Source organism: Anomaloglossus baeobatrachus, chromosome 7, assembly GCF_048569485.1.
Source record: "Anomaloglossus baeobatrachus isolate aAnoBae1 chromosome 7, aAnoBae1.hap1, whole genome shotgun sequence".
NCBI classification, from domain to species: domain Eukaryota; kingdom Metazoa; phylum Chordata; class Amphibia; order Anura; family Aromobatidae; genus Anomaloglossus; species Anomaloglossus baeobatrachus.
The window spans coordinates 242998081-243012540 of NC_134359.1; the positions used below are offsets into that span (position 1 = coordinate 242998081).

The 14460-nt window shown below is 40.8% G+C and overlaps 1 protein-coding gene across 1 annotated transcript in view; it reads left to right on the plus strand.

Moving 5' to 3' along the window:
- Positions 1-13521, plus strand: part of LOC142246120 (pancreatic secretory granule membrane major glycoprotein GP2-like) — a 32310-nt gene extending 18789 nt beyond the window's left edge. The window contains exons 7-11 of the mRNA XM_075319134.1: positions 4197-4350; positions 5363-5447; positions 6619-6639; positions 9412-9432; positions 12318-13521. Of these exons, the coding sequence (XP_075175249.1) occupies positions 4197-4350; positions 5363-5447; positions 6619-6639; positions 9412-9432; positions 12318-12385 (349 nt within the window). The 3' untranslated portion in view covers positions 12386-13521. The remainder of the gene's footprint in view (positions 1-4196; positions 4351-5362; positions 5448-6618; positions 6640-9411; positions 9433-12317) is intronic.
- The last annotated feature ends 939 nt before the right edge of the window (positions 13522-14460 follow it).

Sequence of the window (14460 nt, forward strand, 5' to 3'; positions counted from 1 at the left end):
ATCGAATACCACAAATATCTGACTTTGCGAATATCCGACGAATACGTTGCCGCTATGTGAATATTCGATGCGCAATGTTATTCGGGTTTCCCATAGACTTACATTGCACATCGAATATTCGTGAATAGTCGAATAGCGTCAACCTATTCGGCGCATATTCACTAAGTCGAATATTTGTGGTATTCGATCATCCCTAGTTGCCATCCATTGATGGAGACATCCATTATATTCAAATGTTGCACAATGGATAAGCAAAATTTTCATGTATATTAGGTAAATAATGGTTCCAAATTTGTCATCTTAAGACTAGGTTCAACCTCAAGATCCTTTGACTCAATACAAAATTTGTCATAGGCTCCTGTAACGATTGGCCATTCATAATCCTCAATCTCTTTATACAGCTGAAGAACCATCCCTTAAAGATTTGAAGTTTGCACCATAACTAAACTTTTTATTACTGTTTCTTTATATACTGTAGCCCCATAAAAGTCCTGGAGATCTGTGGGGGCCACGTTACTGAAATCCCCATCATTCTCTAAATCAGCAAACCAGCTTCTTATTGAATGTGCACACTGCAGTACATGGGCTAAATATAAAGTGTATGTGAACTGACAAGAGATTATTAGAGATGAGCGAACCCATGGAAGTTCGGTTTGGTAGGAGAAGTCGGACTTTTGAAAAAAGTCCCAGACTTGAGTAGAACCCTATTGGAAGTCACTAATTGGGCAGCTCAGGTCTCAGCTAGCCATAATCAGATCACTTCCAGGAGCGAGTAGGAAAGGTTTTTCAATTTTATTCTTGGGTGAACCCTACATCCGATCACGCTGTTGTTACCCCCAGTGTGCGCTGTTCAAACACTGCAAGCGTCTCGCACTGGGCTGAGCATCGTGTGTACCTGATACTTGCACGAGTGGTCAGCATACGTAAAGCAAGAGAACTCCGAACCCGAACTCTGTTTTTTTAAAGTCTGTGTTTGGTACGAACACCGAACACCGAACCTTGTGTTGACTCATTATTAGTACTGACTTGGGATGAGCCAACCTGATGTTCAAAGTTCGGTTTCGGAAATCGACTTCCAACAAAATCAAAGTTTGGGTTTGCAGTTTTAGTGAGTTACAAGTGCAAACTACTCAAGCGAGCAGTGCTGTGCTTGGGTATGAGTGATGTTCAGCCCTGTGCGAGCCACATGCAGTGTTTTACACTGGTGGTAAAATCAGCATGATCTGATGTACACACAAAATAAACAAAAATATTTTTGAAAAACTCTGCCCACCCGCCCCCGGAAGTGATCTGTTTATGGCTGGCTGCATGTGGGCGGAGACCTGAACTGCCCAATTATTGACTTCCATTGAGGTTCACAAACCATACCTTATCTAAGGTTCCACTGAACCCGCCGAACCGACCATCCAAAGACTCCCTCATCTCTAGTACTGACACCACTGTAGAGTCTCACCACCAATTCTAGTCATGATTTAGAGGACTTTTAAAGGGGATATAATGTACCAAAAAATAAGAAAAGTTTACTTACACTTTAAATATGTATAGTTTTCTAGAAAAATATATATATAATTTTGCAAAAAAAAGAATTTTGATTTGTAATACCATTTTCTGAGGCATAACGTTTTTATTTTTCAATTGAAGTGCTTGTTTTCTGATATGCCAAGCTAATATTTTTATTGATTCCATTTTGGAATCTATATGACTTTCAATAGGTTTTTTAAGAATCGTTTTACATACAGTTAGGTCCAGAAATATTTGGACAGTGACACAATTTTCGCGAGTTGGGCTCTGCATGCCACCACATTGGATTTGAAATGAAACCTCTACAACAGAATTCAAGTGCAGATTGTAACGTTTAATTTGAAGGTTTGAACAAAAATATCTGATAGAAATTGTAGGAATTGTACACATTTCTTTACAAACACTCCACATTTTAGGAGGTCAGAAGTAATTGGACAAATAAACCAAACCCAAACAAAATATTTTTATTTTCAATATTTTGTTGCGAATCCTTTGGAGGCAATCACTGCCTTAAGTCTGGAACCCATGGACATCACCAAACGCTGGGTTTCCTCCTTCTTAATGCTTTGCCAGGCCTTTACAGCCGCAGCCTTCAGGTCTTGCTTGTTTGTGGGTCTTTCCGTCTTAAGTCTGGATTTGAGCAAGTGAAATGCATGCTCAATTGGGTTAAGATCTGGTGATTGGCTTGGCTATTGCAGAATGTTCCACTTTTTTGCACTCATGAACTCCTGGGTAGCTTTGGCTGAATGCTTGGGGTCATTTTCCATCTGTACTATGAAGAGCCGTCCGATCAACTTTGCGGCATTTGGCTGAATCTGGGCTGAAAGTATATCCCGGTAAACTTCAGAATTCATCCGGCTACTCTTGTCTGCTGTTATGTGATCAATAAACACAAGTGACCCAGTGCCATTGAAAGCCATGCATGCCCATGCCATCACGTTGCCTCCACCATGTTTTACAGAGGATGTGGTGTGCCTTGGATCATGTGCCGTTCCTTTTCTTCTCCAAACTTTTTTCTTCCCATCATTCTGGTACAGGTTGATCTTTGTCTCATCTGTCCATAGAATACTTTTCCAGAACTGAGCTGGCTTCATGAGGTGTTTTTCAGCAAATTTAACTCTGGCCTGTCTATTTTTGGAATCGATGAATGGTTTGCATCTAGATGTGAACCCTTTGTATTTACTTTCATGGAGTCTTCTCTTTACTGTTGACTTAGAGACAGATACACCTACTTCACTGAGAGTGTACTGGACTTCAGTTGATGTTGTGAACGGGTTCTTCTTCACCAAAGAAAGTATGCAGCGATCATCCACCACTGTTGTCATCCGTGGACGCCCAGGCCTTTTTGAGTTCCCAAGCTCACCAGTCAATTCCTTTTTTCTCAGAATGTACCCGACTGTTGATTTTGCTACTCCAAGCATGTCTGCTATCTCTCTGATGGATTTTTTTCTTTTTTTTCAGCCTCAGGATGTTCTGCTTCACCTCAATTGAGAGTTCCTTAGACCGCATGTTGTCTGGTCACAGCAACAGCTTCCAAATGCAAAACCACATACCTGTAATCAACCCCAGACCTTTTAACTACTTCATTGATTACAGGTTAACGAGGGAGACGCCTTCAGAGTTAATTGCAGCCCTTAGAGTCCCTTGTCCAATTACTTTTGGTCCCTTGAAAAAGAGGAGGCTATGCATTACAGAGCTATGATTCCTAAACCCTTTCTCCGATTTGGATGTGAAAACTCTCATATTGCAGCTGGGAGTGTGCACTTTCAGCCCATATTATATATATAGGTGTATTTCTGAACATGTTTTTGTAAACAGCTAAAATAACAAAACTTGTGTCACTGTCAAAATATTTCTGGCCCTGACTGTAGGTGCAGAAACCCCCCCAAAAGTGTGTTTAGGTTAATTAATTATATTTTTTGGATAGATGGGACTTTTACTGATTTGGTGATATTGAATATTTTTTTTAACTTTGACTTTCTTTTAACTCAATTTTTTTACATATTTTTCAAACTGATTTGGTTTTTACTTTATTTTTGTAGACTCCCCTTGAGACTTGAACCAGTTTGCTTAATCTACATACTGCAATACCATAGAATTACACTATATAGAAAAAATGATGTTCTCCTACGAGGCACAGCTTCAGACTGAGCTTCACCGGAGGACAAATATGGTAGTCATGGGTGCCATAAGCATGCCCTCACATTCCATAAGTTCCCCCATGATCAAGTTACTGGGGTCAATGGGAGCAAGTTAGTGAGCATATTTTTTCAACATTTCCACCCCTTGCACATAAATAGAGCTTTTGAGACAGATTTATGGACAGATCCTACCAATACCTTATCTCGTGGCCTGTTTTTGGATGAAAAATGTCCAATTTTTCTAAACCTGAACAACGTCTTTAGACTTTCCTCATATTTTACTCCAAATGGCCTTTTATAGCATTCTTTTGGAAAGTAAGGTCAGCTAGCCTATAAAAAATCTGGAGGGATCTGGGGGAACATCAGCTTCCCCATGCCTGACTTTAGTGATCCATTGGCAATAATGGTGGCTAGTACTCTGCATGTCGAAAATTACTGAGACTTCTGAACTGCTTTAGCAAGTTCTATTCACTGATTGTTTCGTAGTTCCACTTTATTTACTAACTCTTAATATTTTTTTATATTATCTTATAGATGCCGTAATCCACAAGACAGTACAATCGTCATTTTAGAAAACGGTGTGTCAACTTTCGGGAAGTTCTATATACAAATGTTTAAATTTGTGGGGGATTACAATTATGTATTCCTCCACTGCCAAGTTAGCCTCTGCTCTGGGTCATGTCCGCCTGTAAGTACTGCTTATAATTGCTGATTTATTGGTCTATCAAATTGACAACAATGCCCATATATATATAAGTTTACATAGATCAACCAGGAATTAATGGACTCCTCCAAGGGGCATGTCACTATCCCCACAAAACGTTTCCATAGAAGTAGTAAGACAGAGAACCGTGACCCCTCTGCCTGCCATATTCTGACAATCCAAGGTATTATGGTATAAAGACTCTATCTAAAGTATTGCACAGGAGTTCTCCAGTAATAACAGTCTTTATATACATCATTTTGTCACTGGATTTGCCATTGTAAATGGTTATCGAAGTCGGGTGTTAGCTGCCATATAGCAGTAGCCAGACATAGGCTATTAAACCATCTGCAAAATTATAGGTGGCGCCAGAGTTTGTCTCCTTCCTGGAGAGACAATTTGAATATTTCCCAGAGGGGCATTGTAGCTATAAGTCCCCTTACTGACGGCCAGACTTGTTTGTCAGGTCTCTGCAAGGAGAATAGTCTTCCCCGTGGTCCCTACTATAGCTTCTCATAAGCCAGATCAGACACCCATACTTTGCACTGACGAGGGGGACCTCGAAACACAGTGTCTGCAAATTGGGGTTCTGATCTGGCATAAATCCTTAGTCCTATGAAAAGGCTTGTTAAAAAAGCCACTTTTGACTTTTAGGATTGCTACTTCCAATAGGTGGCGCTAGAGTTTGTCTCCTTCCTGGAGAGACAATGTGAAGGGCATTGGCATTCTGGAATTAAACATGCCTGAATCATTGTGCAGAAGGATTTGCCAATGGCTTATCCCTGGTTCTCTCCAGTAAAAAAAACAAACAGTTGTATAGTAGTGACAATGTCATTTATTGCTCATGGGCCCAGACAACACTTGGTACATCCCATATCACTTGTAGAGTTACATTTTAGAATTTAGAGTAGTAGAGTGACCACTATTTTAGTGCTGTTAAGGATGTTATCACCAAGCTGTCCCAGAAATAATAACATCTTATTCTGTTTTCTTATAGTCTTGCTATTCTAGAGCCGCTAATGATGACGCTGTTCAAAACCTAGGAAGTCCTTTAACCATTGGACCAATACGTCAGCTATCAGGTACGCTGTGATACCTCATATCTACACCATTTCCATTGAATAAGTACAGGTTGTTCTGAGGTGACAAACTAGATATGTCCTGTTGGTTTGTTCGTAACTTAATCCTGTATGTAGCTTGGAACAAGTGCAGGGCAGACGAAAAAAAAGCCTCTTGTTTCCGATATCTCTCACCGCATCTCCGGGCACATCCAGGCATTAGAGGTCACTGCACATTCTAAGATCATGGTGCAACTCTTGATGTCATGATATTCTGGCTTTACAATACGCAGTGAAGTAAGCTCCAAGTACTGGACATGGCTGGAATTTCTGGCCTAAAAGGAAAGAAAATAGAGATATGGTGCCCGATGGAGGAAAGTACAAGACTGAATGGTGGGCAGCAGGCAGGGACATAACCATTGCAGTCACAGAGAGAGCGACCATGCTGGAGGGGGGCTTGACGACCCCAGCATCTACTTCCTTTGTATATGTTTTTTATGTGTTAGAGAACAGTGGCAAAATGTGGGACAAATATTCTGTACCACAATGGCTCTAGAATAAGGGACATATATACTAGGATGGAGACATATATACCTGGATGGGGCCTAGAATGGGGGACCAATATTCCAGGATTGAGGACATATACCAGGATGGGGAACATGTTTACTAGGATGGGGTACATGTATGTCAGGATGGGGGACATATATACTTGGATGAGGCCAAGAATGGGGAACATAAATACCAGAAGGGGGAAATATATATCAGGATTGGCCCATAATGTGAGATATTATCAAGGTTGGAAATTTTGGGGAAAATCACAAATGGGATTTCTCAGGGTCACAGAGACGGAGTTCAAATCGATCTGCGCAGATATAAATGAATCAGACGTGTTCACTGCTTGAGCAGAAGCCAGCTTCTGACCCGTGTATTAAAGATGGGGAATATTACTATATGAAGGGAGGGCAACAAGTATGTCTTTATAGAATTTCGAACTCTACAAGAGGCCATACATCTGACCAACATACAGAATGGGGGACCTATATACCAGGATGGGGGACCTATATACCAGGAAGGGGCACAAAATGGTGGACCTATATACCAGGATGGGGGATATATAAACTTGCATACAAGAAGATGACAAATCCAATCTGTATAAAATCGTTTTATTAACATTACTTATTTCTATTTACTACAGACACTGGAAATGATTGCAATGGTGAGTTCATTAATCTTCATTTCCCTACTACACTATAGTATCTTGAGTATTTACATAGTTATGGTAGAGCTGATGAGGAAAGCATCCTATTAGCCAAGACGCTGCCAACCAGAAATATGATTTGGCCAGAGTATTTCAAACTTGCTGGAGGTACATGTCTTATCTCTCTGTAAGTGTTCTTGATGATAAAAATAAATACGTTTAGTGAGTGATGATTTTTCTATCTTCAATTGGAAAGTATCTTACATAATTGGTAGGTTTATTAAAGGACATGTCACGATCGTCTCCCTGCATGTTGAGACCAGTGACAGCCTTTGGATTGGAGCCTGTCATCTGGCTCTCTTCATTTAAACAGGTTTCATTTCTCTTGGCACTGAAGTGGTTAAGTGTCCGTTTTTCCTCTTGCAGCTTTTCCAAAGCAGTTCCTTGCTGAGTTATCAGCTGCACTTACTAAGTAGTCACGCACTTCAGCTTTTAGTAGTGGTGTATCCCAGCATTCTCTGCTGAAGATACAAAGTCAATTTGTCTCTAGCCGCCTTGGAGGAAGGTTCTGCAATAGAGGTTTCCTGTGCTCAGACTATATCTTTTTGGTTGTGTTTTCCCCTCTTTCTCTTTACTTTCCTGGTGTGTTAGTGCAGCAGTGAGGTCTACTGTACCCCACCTGCCCCTCACTAGTCATGCCTATTATAGGGTCTTCTGAGGGTCTTAGGTTCCTGTTCAGCGACAGTTGCAGAGAATGTATAGGGTCTGGTGAGGAGTGGAGGGAAAGCTGCAGGTCAGGTCAGGAGCTGCCCACCTACCCCTCTCACTAATTCCAGGGCCTCCCGTTGTTTTTTTGTCCCCAGTGCCCCTCTTTTCTTGTGTTTTTTGTTGTGCTTCAGACGCACATAGGTCTGAAAACACCTCGCAACACTTGCTACACCCGGCAAGTGTGACAGTACATTTCTGTACTAAGTTATAGCAAATTGTGTAATATCCATGGACAAAGACTGGCACGCCATACGCACTTGCTGAGCTTCAAGGAGGGTGCAAATCAGGAATTTAGGCTTACCAAGGCGTAGAAAGTTTAGGCAACAAATAGTTGCCTGGAGTATGGCAAGATTTTATTTGAATTATCTAAAATTGTATATGTGTTTTTGTGGCACATATTGTGTTATGGATTTTACCATCATCAAAAGTCTTCAATTTTATTTTTGTATTAAATTTTTTTTACTGAATTTCCAAAAGTCAATACAGGATTTACTAATGTACATTTCACTACTACAATATACTCTAATTTATATAGTTCTGTATTTTGACTTTCTTTAATGTGGCTCCAAAATGTTCTCAATTCTATGAATAAAGAAACACGATTTGCAAGGATCAACTTTATCATCAAATACAAAAGTATTTTAAGTATCTGTTAATTTTTCCCCAGATCATACAATAGCTAGCATTGGTTAGATTCTGTATTAAATATCTTTATAGAAAACCAAAGCATAAAATGGAAGTGTAAAGGGTGCTTTACACGCTGCGACATCGCTAGCGATCTCGTTAGTGATGTGACATGCCAGATCGCAGATGCGATCTGCCGAGACCGCACATGTGACCGGCGCTATAAAACTGACCTATGTGCGATCTCGGCAGATCGCATCTGCAATCTGGCATGTCACATTGCTAACAAGATCGCCAGCGATGTCACAGTGTGTAAAGCACCCTTAAGAGTAAACAAAAGAGATGAACAATGAACAGTGTTCTCAATCTGAAGAGTATTTTGCATGTTTTTAAAACAGTCTTGAAGAAGTTTTGTCAGTGAACCTAGGGCCCCTTTGAGATATTTAAAGGGAACCTGTCAAGTCTAATATGCACCCAGAACCACGAGCAGTTCTGAGTCCATATTGCTAATCCCTGCCTAACCGTCCCTGTACGAAGACTCGTCCCCTGGGCGTTTGTTCCCCTGGCTAGCTGGCTCCATTAGCATGTTAGTACACCTCTATCGGTGTACTAACATGCTAATGAATGTGCAGCATCAGAGGATGATCTCACTCACTTCTACGCCGCTATTTCCGCCCGACACCGGATTTCGGCTCAGTGCGCATGACCCTGGACCCTGGTCATGCGCACTACTTCAGTTTGAAGCCAGAACGCATACACCTGGCTTCATAGTGCGCATGACCAAATCTCCGGGGTCATGCACACAGAGCCGAAGTCCAGCGTCGGACGGTAAGCAGTTGCTATCTACTTACCGGCTCCAATGTAGGCCAGTAGTGAAATGACAAAAAATGGGCAAAATAGGCCAGATAACCCCTTTAAATAAAAAAAAAAAAACTATACATGGTTGGTATCTACATATGGTACTCGTCCTGATCTGGCGAATCATATTGCCAGGCAAATTTTACCATATACTATATATGGTAAGCAAAATAAAACAAAAAAACATTGTGGAATTGCAGTTTCTCTTGCAATGTTAGTGCACTTGGATTTTGTTTCCCATTTTTCAGTACACCAGACGGAAAAATGAATGTGGTCATTCAAAACTACCATACATCAGGCAAAAAAACAAGCCTTCTCGTGGCTGTATTTACCGAAAATAAAAAGTTATAGCTCTGGTAGGAAAAGGAGGAAAAAAAATGAAAGCGCAAAAATGGAAAATCACCAGGAGTTGAAAGGGTTAATGTAGCTCCAAATTGTTCTCAATTCTATGAATGAAGAAAGACAATGTCGAGGAATTTATTTTATCAGCAAATACAGAAGTATTTTAAACTATATCTGTTTGTCTTTTTTTTTTTCCAGAACCTCAACCAGATAGTGTCGGTAAGTTTCTACATTAAATAACTTTAAAGAACAACGAAACGTAAAATATAAGTGTAAAATCAAATGAGAGATGAACAATGAACAGTGTTCTTAGTCTGTAGAGTATTTTGCATATTTCTTAAATAGGGATGATCGAATACTTCGATTATTCGGCTTCGCGAATATTTTCCAAATACCTCACTGTTATTCGACTATTTGCGAATATTCGATGCACAATGTAAGTCTATGGGAAACCCGAATAACAACTATTCGGGTTTCCCATAGACTTACATTGCACATCGAATAGTCGAATAGCGGCGAGGTATTCGGAAAATATTCGCAAAGCCGAATAATCGAAGTATTCGATCATCCCTATTCTTAAACAGTCTTGTAGAAATTTTGTCAGCGAGCATAGAAGGGACAATTTTTTAAGGACTATGAAATGTTGTAAAATATTAAAAAAATAAGCAATATTTTAGTTGCAATGACCTCATGAGATCAAAGGATGTGACCCCAGCAGCCAATCGCTAAATTTAGCAATGATGTTTGCATGTATTATAAAAGATCGCTGACTGGAATCATTGGCTGGAATATCATCACCAATGTTGACCAATGAAGTAGAATACTAGAGCTAGAGACTCAAAGGATAAGGCTTATTTATTCACTTAAAAATATATCCTCATTTTTGCCCACTTTCTAAAAATTCTTGAAAATACCCTTCCTGATTTCTTCAACTGGCAGATTTATTTGCCTCCTATTGACACAAAGCCATGGGATGAAATTCTTGCTGCAGCCAGTTGTCTTATGGCCAAACACAAGAGAGTTCAAAAGAGGAGGGGAATGATTGATGTTGTTTGAAACACACAGAATATTTTTTATGTAATTCTCAATGTTAATTATAATATACAATAGTATAGGATTTAAGATAAATCTTCACCGTATTTTTGTTAAAGGGACCTGTCAGGGCAATATGTACCCAGGACCACGAGCAGTTCTGGGTGCATATTTCTAATTCCTGCCTAACTGTCCCTGTATACACGAGCATAGATAAAGAGATCTTTAGAAAAACTATTTCTAAAGATCCTTTATTATATGCTAATGAGTCCAGCTACTAGCCGCAAGGGCATTAGTTCCTTTGGCTAGTCGGCCTAACTGTCCCAGCCTATAATAACATACATAAAGAGATCTTTATAAAAAGTATTTCTAAAGATTCTTTATAATATGCTAATGTGGCCAGCGTCTAGTCACATGGGTGTTAGTTCCCTTGGCTAGTCGGCCCCCATAGCATGTAAGCGCACCCCTGTGGGCATGCTAACATGCTAATGAATATGCAGTACCAGAGGCATGGTCAATATCACCGCTCTCTGCTGACACCACGCCCAATGCTGGATTTCTGCTCAGTGCGCATGATCATAATTCCCGGACTTCCAGTCATGTGTACTATGAAGGCGGGTGTACAAGTCACGGCTTCAAAATGGTGTACTGTGCATGACCGGATGTCCGGGGACGTTTTGATCATGTGCACTGAGCCGAAAACCACAAGCCGTGGCAGACGTGAGAGTGACCATGTCTCTGACGCTGCGCATTCATTAGCATGTTAGTACATCCACAGGGACTTGCTTACATGCTAAGGGGGCCGACTAGCCAAGGAAAATAGCATCACTGCGACTAGTCCCTGGTCTGATTAGCATATCATAAAAGATCTTAAGAAATACTTTTTCTAAAGATCTCTTTAGCTATGCTACTAGATACAGGGACAGTTAGGCAGGAATTAGCAATATGCACCCAAAACTGCTTGTGGTTCTGTGTGCATATTTCACCTGACAGGTTCACTTTAAGTAATCTAAAAGCACCATAATGTAGTGGCAGAGACCCTGAGTCCAGCGATGTGTCACTTATTAGGCTGTGTTTTGCTGTTTAAACACAATCAATGTTTTATCAGAAAGAGATTATCACTATAAAATATACTACCTCTTAGTCCAGCCACATCCCCACTACTGATAGCAACTTTCTGACAATATACAAGAAATCTGCTAATCAGTGGTGTGGGCTCAACATTCTGAGTTCTGCCATATCTGCAGCGAAAAACCATGTGAACCGCTGCACTCAATAAACTAAAGGGTACTTTACACGCTGCCCCCGTCGGTTGTGTGTCACGGGCAAATCGTTGCCCATGGCGCACAACATCGCTTACACTCGTCACACGGACTTCCCTTCCCTGTGACATCGCTGTGGCCGGCGAACCGCCTCCTTTCTAAGGAGGGCGGTTCGTGCGGCATCACACGGCAGCCGTCCAATAGAAGCGGAGGGGCGGATATGAGCGGTCGGAAGATCCCGCCCACTTTCTTCCTTCTTTTCCGGTAGACGCTGGTAAGGAGATGTTCGTCGTTCCTGCGGTGTCACACATAGCGATGTGTGGTGCCGCAGGATCGACGAACAACATTGTACCTGTGGCAGCAGCAACGATATTAAGGAAAGGAGCGACGTGTCAACGAGCAACGATTTTTCACGTTTCTGCACTCGTTGATCGTCGCTCCTTGGTGTCACACGCTGCGATGTCGCTAACAGCGCCGGATGTGCGTCACTAACGACGTGACCCCAACGATATATCGGTAGCAATGTCGCAGTGTGTAAAGCACTCTTTAGTGATACATCAATAGAATCAGGAGTCATGTCCCTACATTATGCTGCTGTCAGATTACATAGCAAAAACCTGCTGTCATAAACCCTTCAAAGTATAAATGAGCTTTTCAATAAATTGTTTTATTTTTTGCTGAATTTTTTACAATTCAATTTTGCACATATTTCCCAATCTACTAAATTATTACTGATTCTAGAAATATTAATGCTTTATGTGCCATCATATCCTAAAGATATTGATTTTTTTTTCTTTTATTTGTTTCCAGGCAAAGCTTCAGGTCTAAGCCTCCTCGCCATGCTCGGATTCATGCTCATAAATAATATTCTTTTGTAAAGAATTTCAAACCTTTTCTGTTATAAATTTCTGAAACTCCAGATGAACAATTATATTTATATGTCTAAAGTATACAAAATGTTGATTTATTCAATCATAATAATGTAAATTTCAGTTGTTTTCATTTCTCAATTATGGTTTTAGTTCAGTAATGGTTGGCAAATTAGATCTCAATCTTAAACACAATTGAAGAATGACTTAAATGGAACCTGTCAGGTAATTTTTGTGTTCTAACCCAGTAGCAGGGTGAAGTGCTCGCTGTCTGGGAGTAATCCTAGACTCTGATCTCTCTTTCAAGCCACACATCCATGCCCTCTTCACCTCCTGCCACCTCCAACTCAAAAATATTTCCCGGATCCGTACATTCCTTTCCCAAGAAGCTGCAAAAACCTTAGTACATGCCCTTATTATCTCCCGCCTGGATTATTGCAACCTCCTGCTCTGTGGCCTCCCTTCTAACAGTCTCGCACCCCTACAATCTATTCTAAACTATGCTGCCCGATTAATCCACCTGTCCCCCCGCTACTTCCCGACCTCTCCTCTCTGCCAATCTTTTCACTGGCTGCCCATTGCCTAACGACCTCAAGTTCAAAACTCTAAACATGACCTACAAAACCATCCACAACCTGTCTCCTCCCTACATCTGTGACCTAGTCTCCCGGTACTTACCTGCACGTAACCTTCGATCCTCACAAGATCTCCTTCTCTACTCCCCTCTCATCTCCTTTTACCACCATCACGTCCAAGATTCTCCCGTGCCTCCCCCATACTCTGGAATGCTCTACCTCAGCATATCAGACTCTCACTTACCTTGACAAGCTTCAAAAGGAACCTGAAGACCCACCTCTTCCGACAAGCCTACAACCTGACATAACCCTCAGTCTGATATAACGCCAAACAATTAGCTCTACCCTAACCGACTGTATCCTCACCTATCCCTTGTAGCCTGTGAGCCTTCGCGGGCAGGGTCCTCTTTTTTCCTGTACCTGTCTGTGTCTTGTATTGTTTATGATTATTGTACTTGTCCCTATTATGTATACCTCTTTCACATGTAAAGCGCCATGGAATTGATGGCGCTATAATAATAAATAATAATAATAAAAAAGTGTGGCTTAGTAACCCCTTCCCACCCATCCCTGTGTTGTAATAGTTGTAATAGTGTGTCATGTGAATGTATAAAAATATGTTTTATTACTTACAGTCATATGAAAAAGTTTGGGCACCCCTATTAATGTTAACCTTTTTTCTTTATAACAATTTGGGTTTTTGCAACAGCTATTTCAGTTTCATATATCTAATAACTGATGGACTCAGTAATATTTCTGGATTGAAATGAAGTTTATTGTACTAACAGGAAATGTGCAATCTGCATTTAAACAAAATTTGACCGGTGCAAAAGTATGGGCACACTGCTAACTACTTTTTACTGACTTACTAAAGCACTAAATTGGTTTTGTAACCTCATTGAGCTTTGCACTTCATAGGCAGGTGTATCCAATCATGAGAAAAGGTATTTAAGGTGGCCACTTGCAAGTTGTTCTCCTATTTGAATCTCCTATGAAGAGTGGCATCATGGGCTCCTCAAAACAACTCTCAAATAATCTGAAAACAAAGATTATTCAACATAGTTGTTCAGGGGAAGGATACAAGAAGTTGTCTCAGAGATTTAAACTGTCAGTTTCCACTGTGAGGAACATAGTAAGGAAATGGAAGAACACAGGTACAGTTCTTGTTAAGCCCAGAAGTGGCAGGCCAAGAAAAATATCAGAAAGGCAGAGAAGAAGAATGGTGAGAACAGTCAAGGACAATCCACAGACCACCTCCAAAGACCTGCAGCATCATCTTGCTGCAGATGGTGTCAATGTGCATCGGTCAACAATACAGCGCACGTTGCACAAAGAGAAGCTGTATGGGAGAGTGATGCAAAAGAAGCCATCTCTGCAAGCACGCCACAAACAGAATCGCCTGAGGTATGCAAAAGCACATTTGGACAAGCCAGTTACATTTTGGAAGAAGGTCCTGTGGACTGATGAAACAAAGATTGAGTTGTTGGGTCATACAAAAAGGCGTTATAC